Genomic DNA, 20,959 nt, shown 5'->3' with positions numbered 1-20,959 from the left:
CACAGCGAGCAGCCGGGTTGGAGATGAGAGGTGCTGGGTTGGGGGGTGGCAGGGAGGGGGGTCAGGACCCCCCCCCCCTCTGAATGTAGGGGGGCCAGCACCCCCCTTCCACGCCGGGATGGCCCTGGGGGGGCCACGGCTGTTCACACTCTCCAGAGGAGCAGGTGGTTGGTGCTGTCGTCCCGGCCCACCGTCTCGCTGCTGCTGGTCAGGCGGAAATCCTCGTAGCCGTCCCCGCCGCTGATCACCAGCATCTTGGGCTTGGAGAGGGCGAGGGCGCGGGGGCGCGATGGGTCTCGTTTCTCTGCCTCGCTCGGCTTCTCAGCCCCTGCCAAGCGCAGAGCCCCCAGTGTGCTGTCAGATGGCCCCCCCGCAGCACCCCTGTTCCCCAGCACCATCCTGGCGGCAGCAGCATCCCAGCAGCATCACCCCAGCATCATTCCATCAGCACCATCCCAGCATCATCCCACCAGCACCATCCCAGCAGCATCCCACCAGCACCACCCCAGCATTATCTTAACACCAGCGTCCGCCCAGCATCATCCTTCCACCAGCACCCCACCAGCCATCATCCCAGCATCATCATCCCACCAGCATCCTCCCACCAACATCATCCCAGCATCCTCCTACCAGCATCATCCCAGATCCACCCCTCTACCAGCACCTTCCCAGCATCATCCCACCAGCATCACCCAACATCCCACCATCCTCCCAGCATAATCCCACCATCATCCTCCAGATGTCACCACCACTTTCCTAGGTGCCACATCTTGGCCCCAAAACCCTCCTCCCATCCCCAGGTAGCCCTTCACCACCCCAAATCAGCCCCTCCCACCCCGCCCCCAAATTACCACCTCCCACACACATTGCCACCTTCTCCCCATCCCACCCCAACCTGAGTTGGGCTGGGTCAGACTCAGCACATGAATTTCCAGTGGCCTCTCCCCCATGGGAATTAGGGTTTCCCAGGGAAATCTGGGGTCACTTGAATGATCCCCCAGCCCCTGGGGAGGGTGGTGTAACATCCACCCACCCCCTCCCTGCCCTCCCCCCCCCCCCCCAATTTTTCTCCCTGATTTTTAATAAGGCAAGGATGGAACAGGGACTCTGATGACCACATTTCAAGGCTACTCCCAGTTATCTGCCAGCGGGACAGCATTCCTAGCCCCATGAAAGTCATCCACTGCCTCCGGAGGGGCTCAGGATCGCCCCCTCCCCCCCCCCCCCCAACCATCCCACCTACCCGTCTCCCTCGGTAACGGGAAGAGGACTTCGAAGCCATCGGGTAGCTCGATGGCAGTGAGGAAGCGGACGTGGCCGGTGTGACCCTGGGAGAGCCCCACCAAGGCTGGAGCCGCCTTGGCCGAGACAGTGAGGGTCAGCACCACGCCAGCGCTGGTCCCGATCCACAGCAGGTCCTTGCATGCCAGGAGAGCCGTGATCCGCAGGCAGGCTGCCTTGTGCTGCCGGATAATGGCATCCGAGCCTGTCGAGCATCCCGGCCATCAGCATCTTTACCCTGCCTGGCACCGGGCTGTGAACCCCACCGGTGCCACTGGTCTCCATTCCCAGGGGTATCTGAGGCAGGTGGGACATGGGGAAGGGACCCCACAACCCCCCCTGGCTGTGGTATAAAGCACCCCACGGTGCTGTCAGTTTGGGTTTCCAGATTATGGGATTATGCAGCTACCCCGAGGCTGCCCTATTATCCCGTGGGATTATGGAGATGCCCAAGGGTTCCCCTGTTTCTGCATGGGGTTATGCGGGTGCCCAGAGACTGCCCGATTCCTGCGCGGGATTATGCGGGTGCCCAGGGGATGCTCTGTTTCTGCACAGGATTATCCATCTGCCCTGTCTTCCCGTGGGATTATGCAGCTGCATAACACAGAGGATGAACCCCAGGAGTGCAGGGAGTCACGTTTCCTTCCCCAAAGATGGTTGGGATGCAGGAGGTACGACATTCCCGGCGCGGGATGCTGCAGGGCATCGCATCGCAAGGTAGCCGATGGGCACAGGCACCCACTGGAGACAGTGATGGGCGCCCACTGGAGACGTGTCACTGGTGGCACTTACCGGCGAGCATCTTGTGTACCGGGGGGGTGATATCTGCTTCGGTCAACTGCTCATAGCTGGTGGCGTGGTAAAGCCGGACCTGGGCACTGCTCTGCAGTGCGACCCACACGCCAGTCCCTGCACTCACCATGCAGGTGACGCTGCGCCCACTGTCCTGTCCCACCTGGAGCGTGTGCTGCGGGTGACAGAGCCACAGCAATGCCACCCATGATGCCACCGATACCTGTCACTGTCCCCCCCCCGACCTCCCGTGATTACTCGCGGTACCTCTTGCGCCAGCGTGGTGGTGTTGAGGATGATGATCCGGTTTTGGCAGCCACACCAGAGCTTCCCTGCCACTGCCACCATCTTGGTGATGGGGCTCCCCGGAGAGCCCAGAGACAGGGACTTGGAGTTCTGGGGGTCCCAGAAGTGGCCTGTAAGGACAGTAGAAGTGGGGTGGGTAGTTAAAGCATCTCCCAAACCCCCATCTTAACCCAGTAGATGGGATGCGGTGGCTGGAGATGCCTGTCTTCCTGTCCCCCATTAGAGGGGACATGAGCTGACATGCCCAAGGGATGCCAGCAGCAGGCAGGGATCAGGAAGAGGATGCACACTCCCATTTGGCTCCAGTTTTGGGGTCTCCAGCATCCCTTGAGGGATACCCCTTCCCTTTGTAAGGAGGCAGGCAAGCCAGTGGCATCATGAGCTTCCCTCCCCAGGGGGCCCCCCAAGCAACCCACCCATCAGCCACCACTTTGGGGCTGCATTTAACCCCGCCAGTGCCTTCTGATGTCCCCGATCCAGCCTCACCTGCCTCCCGCTGGTATGCAACCAGCTCCCCGTTGGCCAACGACACAAAAACCTGGTTATCCAGGTACCTGCGGGGAGAAAAAAACCTTTGAAAAACAGCTGCAGAGACCTGCTCAGCCACCCCAAACCACCCTGCTGTGGAGATCCCAGAGCCAAAAATCATCCTTCCCTACTTACAAGATGCACATGACAGCAGCAGCGTGTTGCATCTTCATGCTGTTCTTCCTGTTACGGATGTTGTCTGAGGACTGGTACACGTGGATGCTGCAGGAGAAGAGCAAAGCTTGAGGCTCACCTGGGATTGGGGTCCACCTCATGCATGTGTTGCCCCCTCCTGGGGACGTACCAGCCATCCTCGGTGCCCAACCACATGGAGCTCTGATGGGCTTCAGGGTCGAGGCTGAGGAGGTCCTCAAGGCTGCCCCGGGTGAAAGAGCCACGGCTGGAGCGGCGCAAGGCTCGCCCATCCGTGGGGCTCTCGCCGTGACGGTTTTGGCCATAGGTGCCACTGATGGGCAGAAAGCTGGGTTCTTGCTCTTCCTCGGAGCTCGTAGTCTCCGCTGTTGCCTCCTTGCAGCTTGGGATCTCTTCATCTGCAGAGGAAGAAGAGGAGGAAGGAATGGGTTAGGACAGGACCACCCAACACCCACCAAAGTGATGGGGAAGAGACCATGGGTCCCCTTGTGATGTCAAGCCTGGGAGAGGATGTAGGGATGCAGAGCCCCAAAACCCCCAAGGTTTTACCCAAAGCCACCAGCCCCCACCCAGCATCATGGTGTTGGGCTGATGCCCCCCAGCATCTCTATTCCCAGGATTTCTGTGGGTCAAAAGCCTCCACCTGTAGATTTCCCTGAGGAATGCAAGGCAGAGTGGCCAAAATGATGGAGCTGCCCATAGTTTTGGGACAAAATAAATGTTTTTTTCACTAAGCAGGGCCTGGGGAGGACTCACTGCCAAAGCTGGAGGAGATGGTAGAGTGGCTGGCTTGGCTCTGCAGTGTCCCCGAAGGGCTGGGCGAGGACTCATCATCCGTGTCATCGCTATCAAAGGGCACCAGCTCCCTGTTGCCACCGTCGACGGGCTCCGAGAGCTCCAGCGATGAACCCGAGATGGAGATGTGCAGGCACGGCTGCGGCCCCGCATCCTCTGGCTGCACCGGCATCAGCTCCGAGGAGGGGCTGCCCACCGGCTCGGCACGCTCCCTGCCGCGACGAGGGGAGGGGGGAAAGAAGCAGCTCCAGCATCGCCCCGTGCCCGCCGGCTCCGCGGTGCCGGTGGGAATGTCCTACCTATACACCCGCTTGAGACCGGGCACCGAGGCGATGCAGAGGATCCTGGCGGAGCAGACGGCGATGCACGCCTCCACGGTGGGCTCCTTACGGATGCTCAGCAAACAAACCTGCCCCACGTAACCATCGCTGTTGCAAACCCAAACCTCGTGGGAACTTTCTGGGCTGCCATGGCTGGGAGAAGCGCAAGAAAACTGCAAGGGAGCAAAAGATGGGATGAGTTGGGTCATTTGGGAACGACCAATGGTTTGGCAAGCCCACCGGGATGGAGAGGACCACAGCTCCTGTGGGATGCTTGAATCCAGCCTGTGAGTACCTGCATCCCGCTCCGTGTCTTCATGATGGGGATGGCCTTGAGGAACTCTGGGTCCAGGCAGTTTTTGCTGGAAGCTGGGAAAATTAAATTGGAAGATGAAGAAGTGATGGAGGAAAGAGGTCTACCAAAGTGAGGGTGTGATGCCAAGCCCACCACCGCGTTCACCTCCCTGGTCCCTGGTGTTACCCAGCTTTTTCTTGGCATCCTCAAAGGCTTGCTCAAAGCCGAGACGGGCATCAGGGTTGGGGAACTCAAAGATGAAGGACTCGGTGCCATCAGCTTTGGTGGTGCTGAGCTCCACCTTGTTGGGGGGGAAGGCCATGCTGAAGGACATGGATTGCTTCTCTGCCAGCTCCCGGTGGATGGCAGCCATCAGGTCCTTGATCACGTCATCCAGGCTCTGGGGACAGGGACAATGCTTCAGCTCTCAGGGATGGGCCACCACCAGCCACATGCCTGATGATGCCCCCGTCCATCCCCAAGCATACTTCAAAGACTGCCCCAACCCCATCGTAGCTTTAGGACTGGTGGCATCGGGGTCCTTAGAGGACAGTCATGGCCTCCAGCCCTTCCACAGGCTCTCCTTACCACCAAGGACATCCCAGTCAGTCCCCTGGGGAAGGCGTCTGGCCAGGGGACAGCACCAGGGCCACCATGTGACACTGACGGTGTCCGCCCCCAAGCATCCTTCAGAGACTGCCCCAACCCGCCTTGTGGCTTTAGGGCTGGTGGCGTCTGGGACCTTTGTGGACACTCATGGCCACCAGCCCTTCCACAGGTCATCCCTCCCGCTGAGGACATCCCAGTTGGTCCCATGGGGAATGTGTCCAGCCAGGGGACAGCACCAGGGCCACCCACCATCCCCATACCTGGTGGGGGAAGCTGAGGGTCTCTGACAGCTTGCTGACTTGCCCCAACGTGCTGAGGTCTTCATCCAGGCGGCAGATGCTTTTCTGGATGCTCTCCCGGTTGGTGGCTTGCGAGGCACCTGTGTGGGGACACGTGAATGGCATTAACTCCTTCCTCCCCAACGCCACGCAGCGGCTACCTTCTCCCCACCGGCCAGGGGTGAGCAATGGGTTTTAAAGTGGGATGGGACATTCCAGCAGGCAGTGAAAGACCTTTGACGATGTCCACGTCCTCCAGTGGCAGCTTCCAGAGGAGCTTGTACTTGCTGGCGGTGTCAATCACGCTGGCCGCCGTGTACCTGTTGAGGTTGGGGGGGAGGGTTGAGCTGCACCCACATCCCCAACACCCTAAAGCCAGGCCAGCCGCCAGGGACAACCCTAACGATGTGGGTTAATCCTGGTGGATGTCTCCAAGCCTGGTGGTACTCACAGGCTCATGGAGCTGCGGCGGAGGGAGCCCGACTTGCGCTTCAATGTGGTACACACCAGCAGGTCCGTGAAGAGGAAGAAGGAGCGGTCCTTCTTCCCACCCACCGCCTTCTGCAGAGCGGTGGGAGACACCAAGGGGTTAACATCTGCTCCTCCACTGCTAGCGCTGGGAGCGGTCCCTGCCTCAGCTTGCCCACGTGCTACCTTGGCAGCAGGCTGGGATGGGTCCCATGACACCATCTGCACGGGGACTGGCCATGTTCTCATGACAGTGAAAGGGGACATGGGTGCAACGGCCATGTCGGCAAAGCCACAGGGTCCCACTCGTGGGTAAGCACCAGGGCCATGGGAACACCAGGCCCTCTGCAGTCTCCACCTCCAGCCTCCCTACCCACCCCTAGTCTGGGGCTATTGTGGGCTCTCCCTGCCACCTGCTTGCTCCCAAACCCATCTTCCCTCAAACTTGGGGAATTTCATATTTTCCCCATTGATCTGTCATTGATCCATCTGTCCACCCATCCATCCTCCCCACTGATCTGTCATTGATCCATCTGTCCACCCATCCATCCTTCCATTCTTCCGTCTACCATCCATCTGTCTGTTCTTTCCCTCCCTCCCTCCATTCTTCCATGCTTCCATTCCTTCATCCATCCTTCCACCCATCTGTCCATCCCTGAAGAATCATAGAATATCTCAAATTGGAAGGGACCCATAAGGATCATTGAGTCCAACCCCCTGCTCCTTGCAGAACTACGTAACACTACACTGTATCACTAGGAGTGTTGTCCAGACACTCCCTGAACGCTGACAGGCTTGGTGCTGTGACTCTGGGGAGCCTGTTCCAGTTACTGACCACTCTCTCAGTGAAGAACCTTTTCCTAAGGTCGAATCTGAACTTCCCCTGATGCAGCTTCCATCCGCCCACCCATCCACCCACCCTTCCACCCACCCATCTGTGGCCTCCCGTGGGCACACGGGCATCCCATGACCCGCAATCATAGCTTCCCACTGCCCCATCTGGTGTGCTGTCCCATGGCCCTGACGGTGACAAGGGACCACCTCACTCTTACCACTTCCACGACCATCTCCTGGCGCAGGAACCTGCGGAGTGGAGCCTGGAGCTGTGGGAACAAGGAGGCTGGTGAGTGGGGAGCCCCAGGGGGGGACCCTCACAAGCTTTGTCCCTGTCCCTGCAGCCTCCCAGCTCAGAACTGGCACCTCAGCCCCTTCCCAAACCCCTCAGAGCCCACTAAGACCGAGTGATGATGGGGAAAGCAGGACCTGGAGGAGAAAAGAAGTGGCCCAGCTTGGCGTGACCCAGAAAGAGCAGAAATAGTTGCATTTCATGAAGGAGGAAAGACCAACCCCATGTAAGACCCCTGTACATACATCCTCCATCCCTTCGATGTGGGACTCGATCTCCTGCACGATCCGGGCATTCCTCTCCACCTCCTCTGCGCTCTTCATGCCCTTGTTGATCCTCTCGGCCACCTGCTTGATGTTGCGCTGGGCGTCGATGAGGAAAGGGTGGTCGGGGTGGTCCTCTGGTGTGTGCTTCAGCAGGTCCTACCACGGGGACACAGCTGGGACGTCACCACAGGCAAAGCTTGGGCATCAGCCATGCCATGACTACCGCGCTGCTCTGGTGCTGGGGATGGAAACCAGCCCCATGCAGGAATGGTGTTGCAAAGAAATGAAGTCTTGAGCTTTGGCCACCACCAGCCTTGTCTTTGCCACCTCTAAAGAGGCCAGCAGCTCCTGAGAGCACATCTTCACCTTGCACAGATGCCTGAAATTCATCCCTGGAAGTGTTCAAGGCCAGGCTGGATGGGGCTGTAAGCAACCTGGTCTAGTGGAAGGTGTCCCTGCCTGTGGCAGGGGGGTTGGAACTGGATGGTCTTTGAAGGTCCCTTCCAACCCAAAGGCTTCTGTGGTTCTATAAAAACACATCCCCATCAGCCTCAGCACCAGGAAGAGTAACTTGGCAGGTGGAAACTGAGGCACAGAGCAGGTGGCACTGTAGCCGGTCCCAAAATGACACTGAAACGTCCAATCTCCCAGCAGAAAAATAAAGGGGAAGGGGACTGCACACCCATGGGGACATGCTGGGGGGGACAGCAGTGTGACAGTCCATCCCCAGGAGGGCAGAGCTGTGCGTATGCCCAGGGACACCGACTTTGAGTCAAGGGGTGGGAAAAGGGGCCAGGAGAGATGCAAGACCCCTAAAAGCTCCCGTTACATAGAGGTGAGGAGGAGCCGCGGTCTCACGCGCTCCTGGCATGGCACAGATGCCCTCCTGCCTGCACCCACCTTCACCAGCAGCTCGTATCGCGGGATCCTCTGCACTGGCTTGATCATCAGGTCGGACAGAGCCTGCTTCTCCTTGTTCTCCCGCATGCTTTGCTGCAAAACACCAGCGGGGTGGGGGGGCACAAGGACTGGCCCGTTAGGTGGGCCACAGCAGGGATCCAGCGTCCCACCAGCCCAGGACCTGGAGAAACACCCGTTTGGGGTCAAGGTGACTCCTTTTTACACCATCTGGAGTGACTCTGGTTCATCCCAACTTAGCATCTTTGCAATAAATCCAGAAGAAGGTGCGGGGAAGAATCCCAGTCTGACCATTGATTACCAGTTTACTCCCATTAACCCCGGCTCCTCCCCACCAGCAGCCTTGCACGTGGCTCTGGACCTTGGCCAGCATCTATAGGGAGAAGAACTAGGACCCACCTCCAGGAACTTCATGAATGCTGGCCGGGCTTCCTTGGCAATCCTGACAGCATCCTTGGCGTTGAGGAAGTTATCGATGTAGGCAGAGTAGATGTTCACCAGCACGTCCTTGGAGAACTGGGAGGGAATAGGAGAGGGGAGGGAAAGGGGAACAGGTCCAGCACAGCCATCCTGGGCAAGCTTGGAAGAAGCTACTCCAAGGGTTAATCCTGCATCGGGGCTGGTGCGGGGAGGGCTCACCCGCCGCCGCCCGCCCCCCTCGATTTTTCAGCCCTGACATTTCTGCTCCCGAGGCAGAAACTCCGAGCTGCAGACCCAGCCGGTCGCTGCAACATGCCGCCGTTACGCTAAGCAGACGGCGGGCCTGGAGATCGTCTCCTGTTCTCCATCCCAGGCGTGTTTGGCCCGTCCTTTAATCACTTCCCTGCCTCCTGCTCTGAAACTTCTCCTGCTGGGGCTGTGCCCAAGAGCGGGCACGCCGGCATGAAATCCGCCCTGCGAGGACCTACCGACTGCACCAGGAGGTCGCCCACTTTCTGCTTCTCGTGCCAGTTCTGCACGCAGTCGTGGATCTGCTCCAGGAACTGCTCGTGGTGCTCCAGCAGCTCAGGAATCTGGTCGAAGATCTCATCCACCAGCGATGGGTCGCACAGCAGCGAGTTCTCTGGCTGCTTCAGCGGCTTCATGTAACCCTGCAGGGCAGCAAAGGCATCGGGGTCCTGATGGATTTCTTTTCCCACCCCGCCTCAGCATGAAATTATCAAAATAAATATGGGGACGGGATGCATACTGCAGCAGGGGGTTCCCCCAGTGAACCCTGGTTTGTGGGACCCACCAGAAGGACCAGACAGTGCCAGGTCCCAGCAGGTTTTGCACCCCAGCCTCCCCCCTGGGTCCCATCCCACCTGCTGCATCCCCACGGCAGTGTGGGGACTGGGACAGGCCCATGCGAGGAACTGCCAAAGCACGGTGTCCTCTGTCCCCCAGCCACAACCTTGAGAAGCTCCAAAACTTTTCTGTCATGAGCTTGGTCGCCTCCATCTGCTACACAGCCTGACCTGGCTGGGAAATCAAGGCAGCATGACTGTGGGATCCAAAAGCTGGTGTGTTCCCAGTGGGATTTAGGGTGTTTGGGACCACGTGGGGCTGGAGCCAGCAGGGTGGATGCACTGGATCAAGCCCTGGAACACTTCACCCAGCAGACTCTCTTAGGAAACAGCCAACGAGCGATGCTCAAGGGCCAGCAGGAAAAGCAGATCCTCTGCAAGGCTGGGTGGGCAGCTCTGCTACAAAACCCCTTTCCTCCTGCCGTGGGGCAGAGCTGCGGGGAGGAGCAGTGCCCCCGGGAATGGAGAGCTGGATTTGCAAGGGATGCAGGATGAGGGAGGTCTTCTCAAGCCTTGTTGCTGCCACAGCCTGACTGGGATGGGGTGTTGCTATCCTTCAGGATGTTGGGAGGACTATGGAGCTGAGTAGTGAGGACAGGACCCACCTCAAGTGGCTTTGGACATCTCCATTCAAGCTGGCGAAGGAGGAGTCATCCCCCAAGAATGAGTTTCCTCAAGCTGATGGTGGGTACCTCATGGAGACCCAAGGCAGAAGGGTCAAATCCTTCCTGAGGCTCCTAACCCACCTCACCTGCCCTACTGTGGCAAACACTTCCAGCGGGAGCTGAGCTGGGCTGTGCCATGCATCCCCCCCACCATGAAACTGGGGGAGCGAGGACCAGATGGGGAAGAAGAGCATGGAGACAGCCCACGCCTCAGCACACAGGCAGAGTGAGCAGAGCTTGCCCATGCACCATCTGGCTTGGCTGAAAAATGATGCTCCAGGATGCTCTTGGTCCCTGGTAGCCACCAATGCTACATGCCACTGGGCCATGTCCTGGATCCAAACACCTTATCTCAGCTGAGATGGGGAGCTGGGGGCATCTGGACCCTTGTGACAACCCCCAGAAAGCCGGGTTCCCCTGGCTGCACCGTGCCAGGACTTGTCCTGTGGGTAAGAGCTCAGGCATTAACACTCTGTGGCTCCCACACGGGTCCAACCAGTCCCTCCGGTGGGAAACTGGTGAGTCCCAGCACAGCTGTCCTCTCCAACCAGCCTCATGTCCCACCTCAGAGGATGACACAGACCATGGGACAGTCTCTGTCCATGCCTAGACCAGCAGGGACACCACCCTTCCCCCAAAATAAGCTCTAGAGCCAGGGTCCTCAGTCCTCTTGTCCCTCCAAGACAACATCTGCACAACAGCAGCCTCAAAGGGCCCTTCCCTCCTGCAGCAACACTTGGCAGAGCACATCTGGGTCCACCATGGGGGCATACTCACGGGGGACCTAGGGGAAAAGCCTGGCTGGGTGTTGGGATGACGGGTGCCCCATGCCCTTGTGGACGTGCCCAGCAGATGTCCTACAGGCACTGCTTTCTACCCAGCAGAGCAGAGCTCTTGATTTTTTTGGTGTTTCCACCTGCAGCGATGTGGTTGGACAACCCACACCTACGCCAGCAGTGACCTAGTCTCCAGGGCGTTTACCACCATTAACCTTCTGAAACAGCTTCATTAACATCTGAAATGTGGGGTGGACCCTCAGGCCAGGCTGTTCCAGGGGCGTTGGAACCAGCTCAGTAAAAAAAGAACCAAGAAAAACCTTTGGCCCATGGCTGCAGGTGATGACGCTGTGCAGAAAATGGGGGGGACAGAGGAACGGGGGGTGTAAGGGGTCCCCCCCCCACCAGATAGCCATCAGCAATGGCCCAGGAGATGGGGCACACATGAGGCAGAGCTTTTGGTAGGCGAGTGCGGGAAGGGGCTTAGGGACACGACACCCGCCAGGTGACAACCCACCAGGAACATCACAGGCTTGATTTGGGGGACAGAGATGACCCCCACACCCTGTTCTTGACCTGCCACGCTGCTCCTACTCCCGGTCCCACTGTCCCCAACATCCCCACTGCCATGCGTCCCCAATCCACCCCCACACCGCACCAGTGCTGGTAGAGCACCCGCAGCTGGGGGTCCGACTCGGGGTCCTGGGGGTGGTTTAAGCAAGGGACAGTTACGCCGTGACGTGGTTTGGGGTGTCACGTCCCTGGCTGTGCCACGTTACCTGCATCAAGGTGCGCAAGGACTCCACGTAGGACTGCTCCGTGTCCAGCAGTGTCATGATGACGTGTTTCCTCATGTCCTGCCCGGGTGGGAAGAAAGACAAGATGAGTTTTGGGGTGACACGACGGTGGGGAGCTATGTGGCGGGTGTCGGTGCCGGCGTGGGGGCTCGGCGGGGAGGCTGAACGCCAGAGGAGCCCGGCTGGCGTCCAGCTCCCCTCCGCTCCCTCTCCACCCCGATGGAGGAATCCGGGAGGATTAGGAAGTACATGACACCGAGCGCACAGAGACGCCTGGTTTCCTCCGCGGCCGCGTCAGGAGCCCGCCCTGGATCTCACAGCCCTACATGGGTCGGTCCCGGCACCCTCCGTCTCTCCGGCGGCTCCGCTCGGGGCGGTCCCGTAGGAATTTGCCTCCCGCCCGGCACCCCAGGCACCCTGGCGCTGGGCTGTGGCCCCGCAGGAGGGGGATTAATGGGATGGTGGTGGGCTCGGGGAGGTGGCGGGGTGGGATGGTCCACCAGCCTTGGGAAGCAGATGGGTTGGGGTCTTCTTGGTTGTGGGGCTTGGAGACCCCCATCGCACACAGCACCCAGGGGGACACCCCTGCAGCTCAGCCTGGGGGCAAGATGCTCCAGAGCTCAGAGCGTGAGACACCCCAAAAGTTTTGGTTGCAGAGATGCTCCAAAGGTCCTGGTGCAATGACACCCCAAAAGTTTCGGGTGCAGAAGTACTACAAAGGTGTTGGGTACTCTGATACCCAAATGTTTTGGGTGCAGAGATACTCCAGAGGTGCAGAGATACCCCAGAACTTTTGCATGTGGATACACTACAGAGACTCTGGGTGTGAGACACCCCAAAAGTTTTGGGTAAAAAGATGCTCCAGAGACCCTGGGTGTGAGATACCCCAAAAGGTTTGGGTGTAGAAATGTTCCAAGGCCCTGGGTGCTGAGATGCCCCAGAAGTTTTGCATGTGTAGACTCTCCAGAAACCCTGGATGTGAGACACCCCAAAAGTTTTGGGTGTAGTGACCCTCTGCTGGCCCCAGGAAAGGAGATGCTCTGAGGTACTGGGTATGGAGACGGCAGTGGTCCTGTCCATGGAGACCATCCAAAGGCCCTTGGTGCAGGGACACCCCAGAGGCCGTGGGTGCTTGGATACCCCAAAGGCCATGGGTACAGAGATGCTCCAATGGACCTGGGCGCAGAGACACTTAAAGGGTCCCGTTTGTGGTGATACCTCAAAGCCCGTGGGTGCTGCGACACCCAAAATGCTATGGCAGATGTGGGGACACCACAAAGGCCCTGAGGACAAGGGCCCGGCAAAGGTCCTCGGTGCTCAGACACCCCAGCTGCCCTGCGTGCAGAGATGGCCCCCCTGGCCACCACAGCATGTTGGGACCAGGTTCCCCTGAGCCGCTGCTGTTACAGGGGCTGCTGGAGCCACCGAACCCCCATGTCCCCCATCTCACTGTGGGATGAGCCCACATCCCCCAGCCATGTGGAGGTGTGTCCCCTCCACTGCTCCCAGTGGGAACACTGTGCTGAGAAGCTGCTCGGCAACCACATGAGGAAGCTTCAGCTCAACCACCCTCACCACGGATGGTGGCCACCATCTCCCCAACGGTCCCCAGGGAGCAGTGGGGAGGGATCCTGTCCAGATCCTGCTCGGTGCTCAAGAACAGAGCTGTGCCTCAGTTTCCCCACTCACCCACCAAGCTGATATTGGACTTTTCAGCCAAGCAAGGAGGAAGCTGCTGTCTGGAGCCAAATATTACGGTGACGGGTCCACATCCACCCAGGAGATCTGTCCTCCCAAACCACGGCAATGCTGGGTCCTCAGGGACACCGGCTGAAACCTCCCCACTTCGCTGCAGCCTGAAGGTTTAGTAATGCTCTCAACTGCCCGATTAATTTGTTGTAATTACAGGCTGAAGGGCACCCACTGGAGGACGGGCTTTAGGGGTACAGAGCGCCTGTCACCTGCCCTGCCGTGCCTCAGTTTCCCCAACCCTTCCACAGCCTGTAGTTCCCCAGCTCAGTACGATGTTCCTGGCATTTTCCAGAGCCATTCCAGCTCAGAATCGAAGCAAAGGGCCAGATTGGAGAGCTGAACAGGCTCAGCACCACATGCCACACTGGGGATTTGCAGTGGTGCAGAGATGCAGGATGATGCCCAACTGTTGGCAAGGGAATTTTTTCCACCATTACGGCAGCAGTATTATCCCAGCAGGGGGACATTCCCTCTGGGATGAGCAGGAGCTGGGGGTGATGCACCATCCTGGCAGGGCTAAGCAGTACCCCGGTGCAGGCAGGATGCACCCCGCCACATCCCTTATCCTAGAAAAGCCTCTTCCCCTTGGGACTGATGTTGCTTTGGTCTCCATCTGCTCTCCCCAGGGACACCCCTGCCGCACCCCGGCCTCATCCTTCTTCCCCCGAGATGCTCAGCACCTTCAGGATCAGTACCTGACACAATGGGAATTGGGGCATTTCCCTACCAGCTGATGCCTCCGCGGTGTAAATCAGCACTGCGGGGGGGGGTGGCGGTGATAGCTCCAGCCCCCCATCACCCTCTCCGGGCGGGAGTATCCCCCTTCTCCCCGCGATATGAAGAACCCTGGGGGCGGCGGGCTGAGGATGAGGATGGAGGCACCGTTGCCACGGCAATCGCGGTCCAGACCCCGCAAGTGTCGGGTTCTGCTGGGTGCACATGTATCCAAACATGACGCATCCATGCAACCCCCCATACAAGCCCCTCAAACCACCAGCCCCCCCTCCCCCCCCCCGCCCCAGCCCCCCCGCCCCCCCCCCCCCCTTCATCCTTTTTCGCATCACCTCGGTACCACCACGACTGCCGCAACCCTTCTCCGGCAGCTCCTCGGCCGCCCCACCAAGCCCGGAGGCGGCAAAGGCCGCGTCGATGCCGTCCCCGATGTCTCGCATGTCCTCCAGCGCGATGGTGAACTGCGCCAGAGTCCTCACCATCTGCAGCATGCGGGTCCCGGGGGTCGGTCCGTCCCACGCGGCCCAAGGAATAAAAAATGTGTGTATATATATATATATATATGTATATATATGTATATACCCCCAGGTCCCCCCTTTAAACTAGCTGAACCGCTGTGCTGGGATGCAGCGAGGAGGAAAATCAAATAGAGGAGCTATTTATATCGATAGAATTCTCTCTGTGTATATATATATATATATAAAAAAAAAAAAAAATCCGAGCCCTCCCGCAGAACGGCTGCAGGCTGCGTGCAGCAGGCGTGCGCCTGCGTCCGTGGCAGCACGCGGGTCCCCGGCCCCGGGTGCTACCGAGGCACGGGCAGGCGGGAGCAATCGGAGACGGAGGCAGAGCTGTGCCCACACACGCACACGGAGGCAGGCAGGGCCGGATCCTGCTGCGGGGATGCTGTTGGAGAGGCTTTGCTCAAGGAGGATGCTGCATGGGGGGGTGTGTGTGTGTGTGATGCTTTCTTGAGGAGTGTGATTTCGGGGGGGGGGGGTGCATGCGCATGCAGATGATGCTGGGTTGGGGTACTCGGCATCCTTGGGGTCTCCATCCCCATCAACTGGGGGGGGGGAGGTGTCACTGGGTACCATGTCCCCCTCCTCGACTTGGCAGACAGGGAAACTGAGGCACGGAGTAAGCCTGTTCCCCAGCACACCCTCCCCTCGGCATCCACATCCTTACTTTCCACATCCTTACTTGCCCGGTGATGCGCCCTGCCCAGATCCCTTTGTAAGGCTACCTTCCTGCTTCGTTAATTAAATCTAATTAGCCGCTCACCCCGTTTCCACAGCAACGGCGTGCAGCAAGGCTGTGTCCTCCCATTGCAGCCAGTAAATTTCCTCTTGATAATGAGGATGATAAGCATCCCACCCTGAGGAGGGGGCCGCGGGGCGGGGGGGGGGAGGGGGCGCATCCATGGCACCTCCATCCCGCCCACTCCCCCCCTTCCCCCATCAGGGTCTATGGCAGAGAATGGCCAACTCAGTGCATATAATGAGAGGGGAGGCTGCAGCAGCCTTAAATACACACGGGTTCTGGGATCAGGGAGGGGGAACTTGCAGCACCCGTCACGGGCATGATGGGTGCCTGTGCTGCACCCAGCGCAGCTAATTGCATTAGGGGTAAGGAGGCTGTTCGCCAGGCACCACCTCCTGCAACTCCTTCTGCAGTACCATGGTTGTCCCCAGCTCATTTTTGTTCCAGTTCTGGACCTGTCTGGGTTGCAACCCTGGACCCATCTGGGTTGCAATCCTGAGCTCTTCTGGGATCTAATCCCAGACCCATTTAGGTTGCAATCCCACACCCACATAGGCTGCAACCTTGGGCCCATCTGCATGGCAATCCCAGACCCATCTGGGTGTCAAACCCTGTCCCAGCAGGGTTACAGCCCTGGGCTTGTCTGGGCTGCAATCCCGAACTCAGTTGCAATCCTGAGCCCATCTGCATCGCGATCCTGGACCCATCTAGGTTGCAGTCCTGGGCTCTTCTGGGATCTAATCCCAGACCACTTCTGTTGTAAACCCTGTTTTATTTGGGTTGCAACCCCAGACCCATCTGGGTGGAAAATCCCTCACCCGTCAGGGTTCCAACCCTGGACCCATCAGGTTCCAGTCCCAGGCCATCCTGAGTTCCAGTGGCCGAGCTGGGTTGCAGTCTTGGACCCATTTAGGTTGCAATCTGGGGCCCATCTGGTTTCTGATCCCAGACCCATTTGGGCTACAATCCCCCATCTGGGCTGCAACCCCGCATTTGGGCTGCAACCCCAGGCCCATTTGTGTTGCAATCCCCAGACTCATTTCTGTTGCAGTCCTGGGCACATCTAGGTTGCAACCCCAACATTTGGGTTGTAGTCCTGGGCCCATGTGGGCTGCCACCCTGGGTCTACCTGCATTGCAATCCCAGACCCATTTCTGTTGCAATCCCACACCCATCTGGATTGCAAATCTGGACCCATTTGGGTTGCAGCCATGGGCTCATCTGGGCTGCGGTCCTGGGCCCGTCTCGGTTGCAGCGCTCGGCTGCTTTGGGTTGCAACCCCAGTCCCACTTGGTTTGCAGTCCCGGGCTCATTTGCGTTCCAGTCCCAGGCCCATCTAGCTGCAATACCAAACCTATTTCCGTTGCAATCCCAGACGCATCAGGGCTGCATCCCCTGGCCACCTGCACTGCAATCCCAGACCCATCTGGGTTGCAGTTCTGGACCCATGTGGGCTGTAACCCCAGAGCCACCTGGGTTGCCATCCCAGACCCACTCGGGTTGCAATCCTGGGTCCATCTGTGTTGCAGTCCCGGGCTCATTTGGGTTGCAATCCCCAACCCATCTGGGCTGCAATCCCAAAGCCGCTCCTGTTGCAATCCTGGACCCACCAGGGCTGCAAACCTGGGTCTGCCTGCATTGTGATCTCCGATCCACCTGGGTTGCAAACACAAACCCATTCCTCTTGCAAACCCTGCCTCACATAAACTGCAACCCCAGGCCCAGCTGGCCTGTGACGCAGTGACGCTGCAACGCTGTGACGCTGCAGTGGCGACCCGGCTGCACCGCCTGCAGCAACGCCCTCCAGCCCTCCCACGGGATCACCGGTCCCTGGGGCGAGCAGGGGGATCCCTCCATCTGCAGAGGGTCCGTCCCACTCCCCAGACACCACCCTTGAATCAATCCCTTCGCTTAACACAGCATTTCCCCCCCAGCAGCTTTGCAAGTAGATTCTCTGGTGTCTACTGTTAAGGTTGAGCTTTCTGCTGATGAGTTTAAAAACTTCTCTCAAACCCACCCAACCTCTTCAGGTGTTATCAGGGAGCAATGATGGATGGAGAAGGGTTAAGCCTGTGACCAGGGAAGGAGCCAGGCCGGATCCTGCTGTGCATCCAGGGGCCCAATGGAGGTCATCTTGCCAGCACCCAGGAAAGGAAAAGCCGGAGCGATGCCGGCCATCCCTGCTGGCCGCTGAGCCTGGACCCCCCTGCACGCGGCCCGCAGCCCACAGGAAATTCCTGGGAGTGTTTGGCCACTCCAACAGCGCTGCCTATTTTTAGGGCCATCTAAAATATGAGCCAGTTATTTTTAGCAGTGCGGCTCTTTGTAAACACCTTTAGATTTCCTTTTGGATCAGCCTTTTTCTTTTTTTTTTTTTTTTTTTAACCTGTGTGTTTCCTCCCCAAAAAAAGCCCTAACCCTCCTAGGAAAACCATCCTGATCCCTTCGGATGGAGCCAAGGGGCTCATCCCCCATCCCAAAGGCTTGTGCCAGCATCGTGAGGATGCTCCTGAAAAGCCAAAGCTGGAGCAGATCCAGCACTGGGGATTCAGGGGGTGATTCAGCAACACCCCAAACCCAGGATGGAGGGCTCACAGAGGGGTTTTCCCCCAGTTTTTCCCTCCAGCACTGGAAATACAACCCCACTTGGACTCCTGAAGATGAATGGGAGCTCTAGCTTGCTCTGTTTTATTTTTTAATAAGCCTCTGGGTGCAAATCTATCATTTTGCTTTTCCCCGTCTGGGCATAGCAATGCAGGAAGAGCTTGAGCATCCCCAGGGATTTTAAAACATCTTGAGATATTAAAAAAAAGGACCCGGCAAATTGTGTCCTGCCTCCACCCCCTGCAGACAAAGAGGCGTTGTTGGAGGGAAGTCCTAAAAACTTCCTTTTTTAAAGAAAAGTGGGGGTTTAGATGAAAGGGAGAGCAGGGCTGTACATCCATGAGGAATCCCAGCCACCATGGCAACCTCTGGCCCTTAGCCCAGGCTGAGACCGTGCACACATCGGTGCATGTAACGATGCTGCTTGCAGCCACTCAAGGACTCCCCTCCAAACCCTCCTGCTGCCAGGAACTGGGTCACTGAAGCTGGGAACGTGCGGGAGGGTGTCACACAGGCTGTCACCACCTGGCTGGGATGCTAAAATTACATCCCATGGGAGGGGGGATGTCTGTATCCCTGGAGATGCTGTTTCACCCTGAAATTCCCTTCCCAGACCCGCAACAAGCATCATTTCTCCAAGGTCAGTGATGTAACAAGTTGTGCCAGGGCTCAGCCATACCCTGGGTGAGCTGTAGCAGGGATTTTGACCCTGAGACCTTGCTTTGGGGCAAAAAAAATCCAGTTTTTGGAAAAATATGCAGTGTTTTGGACCATTCTGGGAGTAGGATTTGCCTCTTGGGGCTTTCTCAGTTCACCCTTCCTGCAGCTGCTGAAGGAGGGGCTAGCCCTGCTTCAAGCAAAATTTTTCCTACCCCTCCAAAACATGCAAAATTTTAAAAAATAAATAAATAGAGGGTTGTTGTTCCCCCCCCCCCCCCCCCCATTACAGCTTGTACCCATTGATGCTGGCTCCTGATGCTCCGCATTGCTGGGAGTTGGAGGGAGGGATTTTCTAGGGTCTTGTAGCATGGTTGTGCTAGGAGCAGCCTGAATCTTGTCACCTCCTTGAGACCCCCCATTCCCAGTTTGGAAAAAAACTGGGGGGAACTGGGACTTCTGCACCTTTTCTTTCCCTCGATGCTTCTGGGGCAGATCCCACTGGAGGGAGCTGGGATATCCCAGCGGGAGCCACTGGCCCATGGGGAGAGTCCCCTGCCCCAGGGAGCCTGCAGTGCATGGCCAATACCCAAGCTTAACAATTTTAACGCACCCTTGGCTTTATTTCTACCAAAGCCCTGGGAAAAAAAGGCTCAAAAACAAAACCAGATCCACTTCCATCCATCCTAACGCGATGAGCAAACACCTCTGCAGCAAAAGGCATCATCCCAACACATAAAACTTGCTCGCACAGCTGGAAAAAAACCTGGCTGGCACCATCATCCAAAATAGGATGACACTATTACACCCAATCCTGTATTTCCTCAATCACTTGGTTTCTGACAGGAAAATCACTTGGAAAAAAAATCACATTATCTCTTCTCAGGATGCTTTCCAGCCAGATGTTTGATTGGGTTTTGTAGGGCTTTCAAGGCAAACCCATCCAGCCTTAGCCTCGGGATAAGTGATGCTCAGCTGTATGTCCCACAAAGCTCTGTGCCACAGGGGTGGAGGGATGACAGCCACCACACAGGGGAAGACCTTGCTTTGCTGGGTACCAGCCACTGCCATCCCTGAGTACCAGTCCCTGGCATCCTTGGATACCAATCACCTCAATCCCTGCGCACCAGTAACCCCCATCCCCAGTACAAGCCACCCCACCCCTGCTGCAAGTTCTCCCCATCCCTGAGCACCAGTCACCACATCCCTGAGCATGCCGCTCTGTCCCTGGATACCAGTCTGTCCATCCACAGTATCAGCCACCTCTATCGCTGGGCACCATTCACCCTATTCCTGTGCACCAGCCACTGCCATCCCTGGGTCCCAGTCTCCCCATCCATGGTACCACTCCCCTCAGTCCCTGGGAACCAGCTCCCCCAGTCCCTGGGAACCAGCCACCTCCTTTCTCTGACGTGACACAGGACATGTCACCCCCATCCCTGGGTATCAAATCACCTCCATCACTGGTACCATCCACCTCTATCCCTGGGCACCAGTCAGCTCCATTCCTGGGTACCAGCTGCATCTGTCCCTAGGTACTACTCACCACCATGTCTGCATACCAGTCATCTCCACCCCTGCTAACAACCACCTCCATGCTGGGTACCAGTCAACCCACCCCTGAGTACCAGTCATCTCCATCACTGATACCAGCCACCACCATCCCTGGGTAACAGTTGTCTCCATCCCTGGATGCCAGTTATCTCCATCCCTGGTTACCCGTTACCCATCCCTGGGTACCAACCAGCACCATCCCCGAGCACCAGTCACCTCCTTCCCAGGGCATGTCACCCGATCCCTAGGTGCCAGCGCCCTCCACCCCTGGGACCAACAGGCCCCATATCCTGGGGAAATCATCTTCCACATCCCAGGGGAACACAAGGACCTGTGCCACAGAAGAGGGGCCATGCCCGAGCCAGGCTGATGCTGTAAAGCATCACATCCGGGGCTGCATCCCCTCCCCGCCCAGCCGCTCGCTGTTCTCCCACGGGTAAGAAAAGTCCGAGCCGCTTTCCAAAGCGTAACTTCTTGAAAGGAAATAGGAGCATAAATCAGCAGCTCTGATTCAGCTCTGCTTCGGTTACTAATAATACTCCCGTGTTTATTCGCAGTCCTGGGGCTGGAGATATTTGCTTTTCCCTTGGTCGTGGTTTTTCCCAGGCTCCCAGCTCACAGAGAAGCCTTGATTTGTTCAGGGATGCTCCCATGGAGAAACCCAGTGGCACAACCGCCTCCGGGATGGGGAGGAAGAGGAGGAGGAGGAGGAGGAGGAAGAGGAGGAGGAGGAGCAGG

The 20,959-nt window shown here is 58.0% G+C and overlaps 1 protein-coding gene across 2 annotated transcripts in view; it reads right to left on the bottom strand.

Annotated features, from left to right (window-relative positions):
- Positions 1-29: 29 nt before the first annotated feature.
- Positions 30-20,959, bottom strand: part of ARHGEF17 (Rho guanine nucleotide exchange factor 17) — a 35,228-nt gene continuing 14,298 nt past the window's right edge. The window contains exons 2-21 of one of the 2 annotated variants that reach the window (XM_055802818.1): positions 11,642-11,719; positions 9,044-9,226; positions 8,535-8,651; positions 8,118-8,210; positions 7,197-7,373; positions 6,878-6,928; positions 5,809-5,918; positions 5,592-5,677; positions 5,340-5,458; positions 4,636-4,870; positions 4,471-4,544; positions 4,155-4,348; positions 3,817-4,067; positions 3,212-3,458; positions 3,043-3,129; positions 2,866-2,933; positions 2,341-2,489; positions 2,074-2,248; positions 1,244-1,486; positions 30-328 (exon numbers count right to left, since the gene is read on the bottom strand). In XM_055802818.1, the coding sequence (XP_055658793.1) occupies positions 144-328; positions 1,244-1,486; positions 2,074-2,248; positions 2,341-2,489; positions 2,866-2,933; positions 3,043-3,129; positions 3,212-3,458; positions 3,817-4,067; positions 4,155-4,348; positions 4,471-4,544; positions 4,636-4,870; positions 5,340-5,458; positions 5,592-5,677; positions 5,809-5,918; positions 6,878-6,928; positions 7,197-7,373; positions 8,118-8,210; positions 8,535-8,651; positions 9,044-9,226; positions 11,642-11,719 (2,922 nt within the window). In that variant the 3' untranslated portion in view covers positions 30-143. The remainder of the gene's footprint in view (positions 329-1,243; positions 1,487-2,073; positions 2,249-2,340; positions 2,490-2,865; positions 2,934-3,042; positions 3,130-3,211; positions 3,459-3,816; positions 4,068-4,154; positions 4,349-4,470; positions 4,545-4,635; positions 4,871-5,339; positions 5,459-5,591; positions 5,678-5,808; positions 5,919-6,877; positions 6,929-7,196; positions 7,374-8,117; positions 8,211-8,534; positions 8,652-9,043; positions 9,227-11,641; positions 11,720-20,959) is intronic. The other variant, XM_055802820.1, reaches the window with a different exon arrangement.

This window comes from Falco peregrinus, chromosome 4 (genome assembly GCF_023634155.1).
Source record: "Falco peregrinus isolate bFalPer1 chromosome 4, bFalPer1.pri, whole genome shotgun sequence".
In the NCBI taxonomy this organism is placed as follows: domain Eukaryota; kingdom Metazoa; phylum Chordata; class Aves; order Falconiformes; family Falconidae; genus Falco; species Falco peregrinus.
This window is presented reverse-complemented; position numbering and strand designations above follow the sequence as displayed.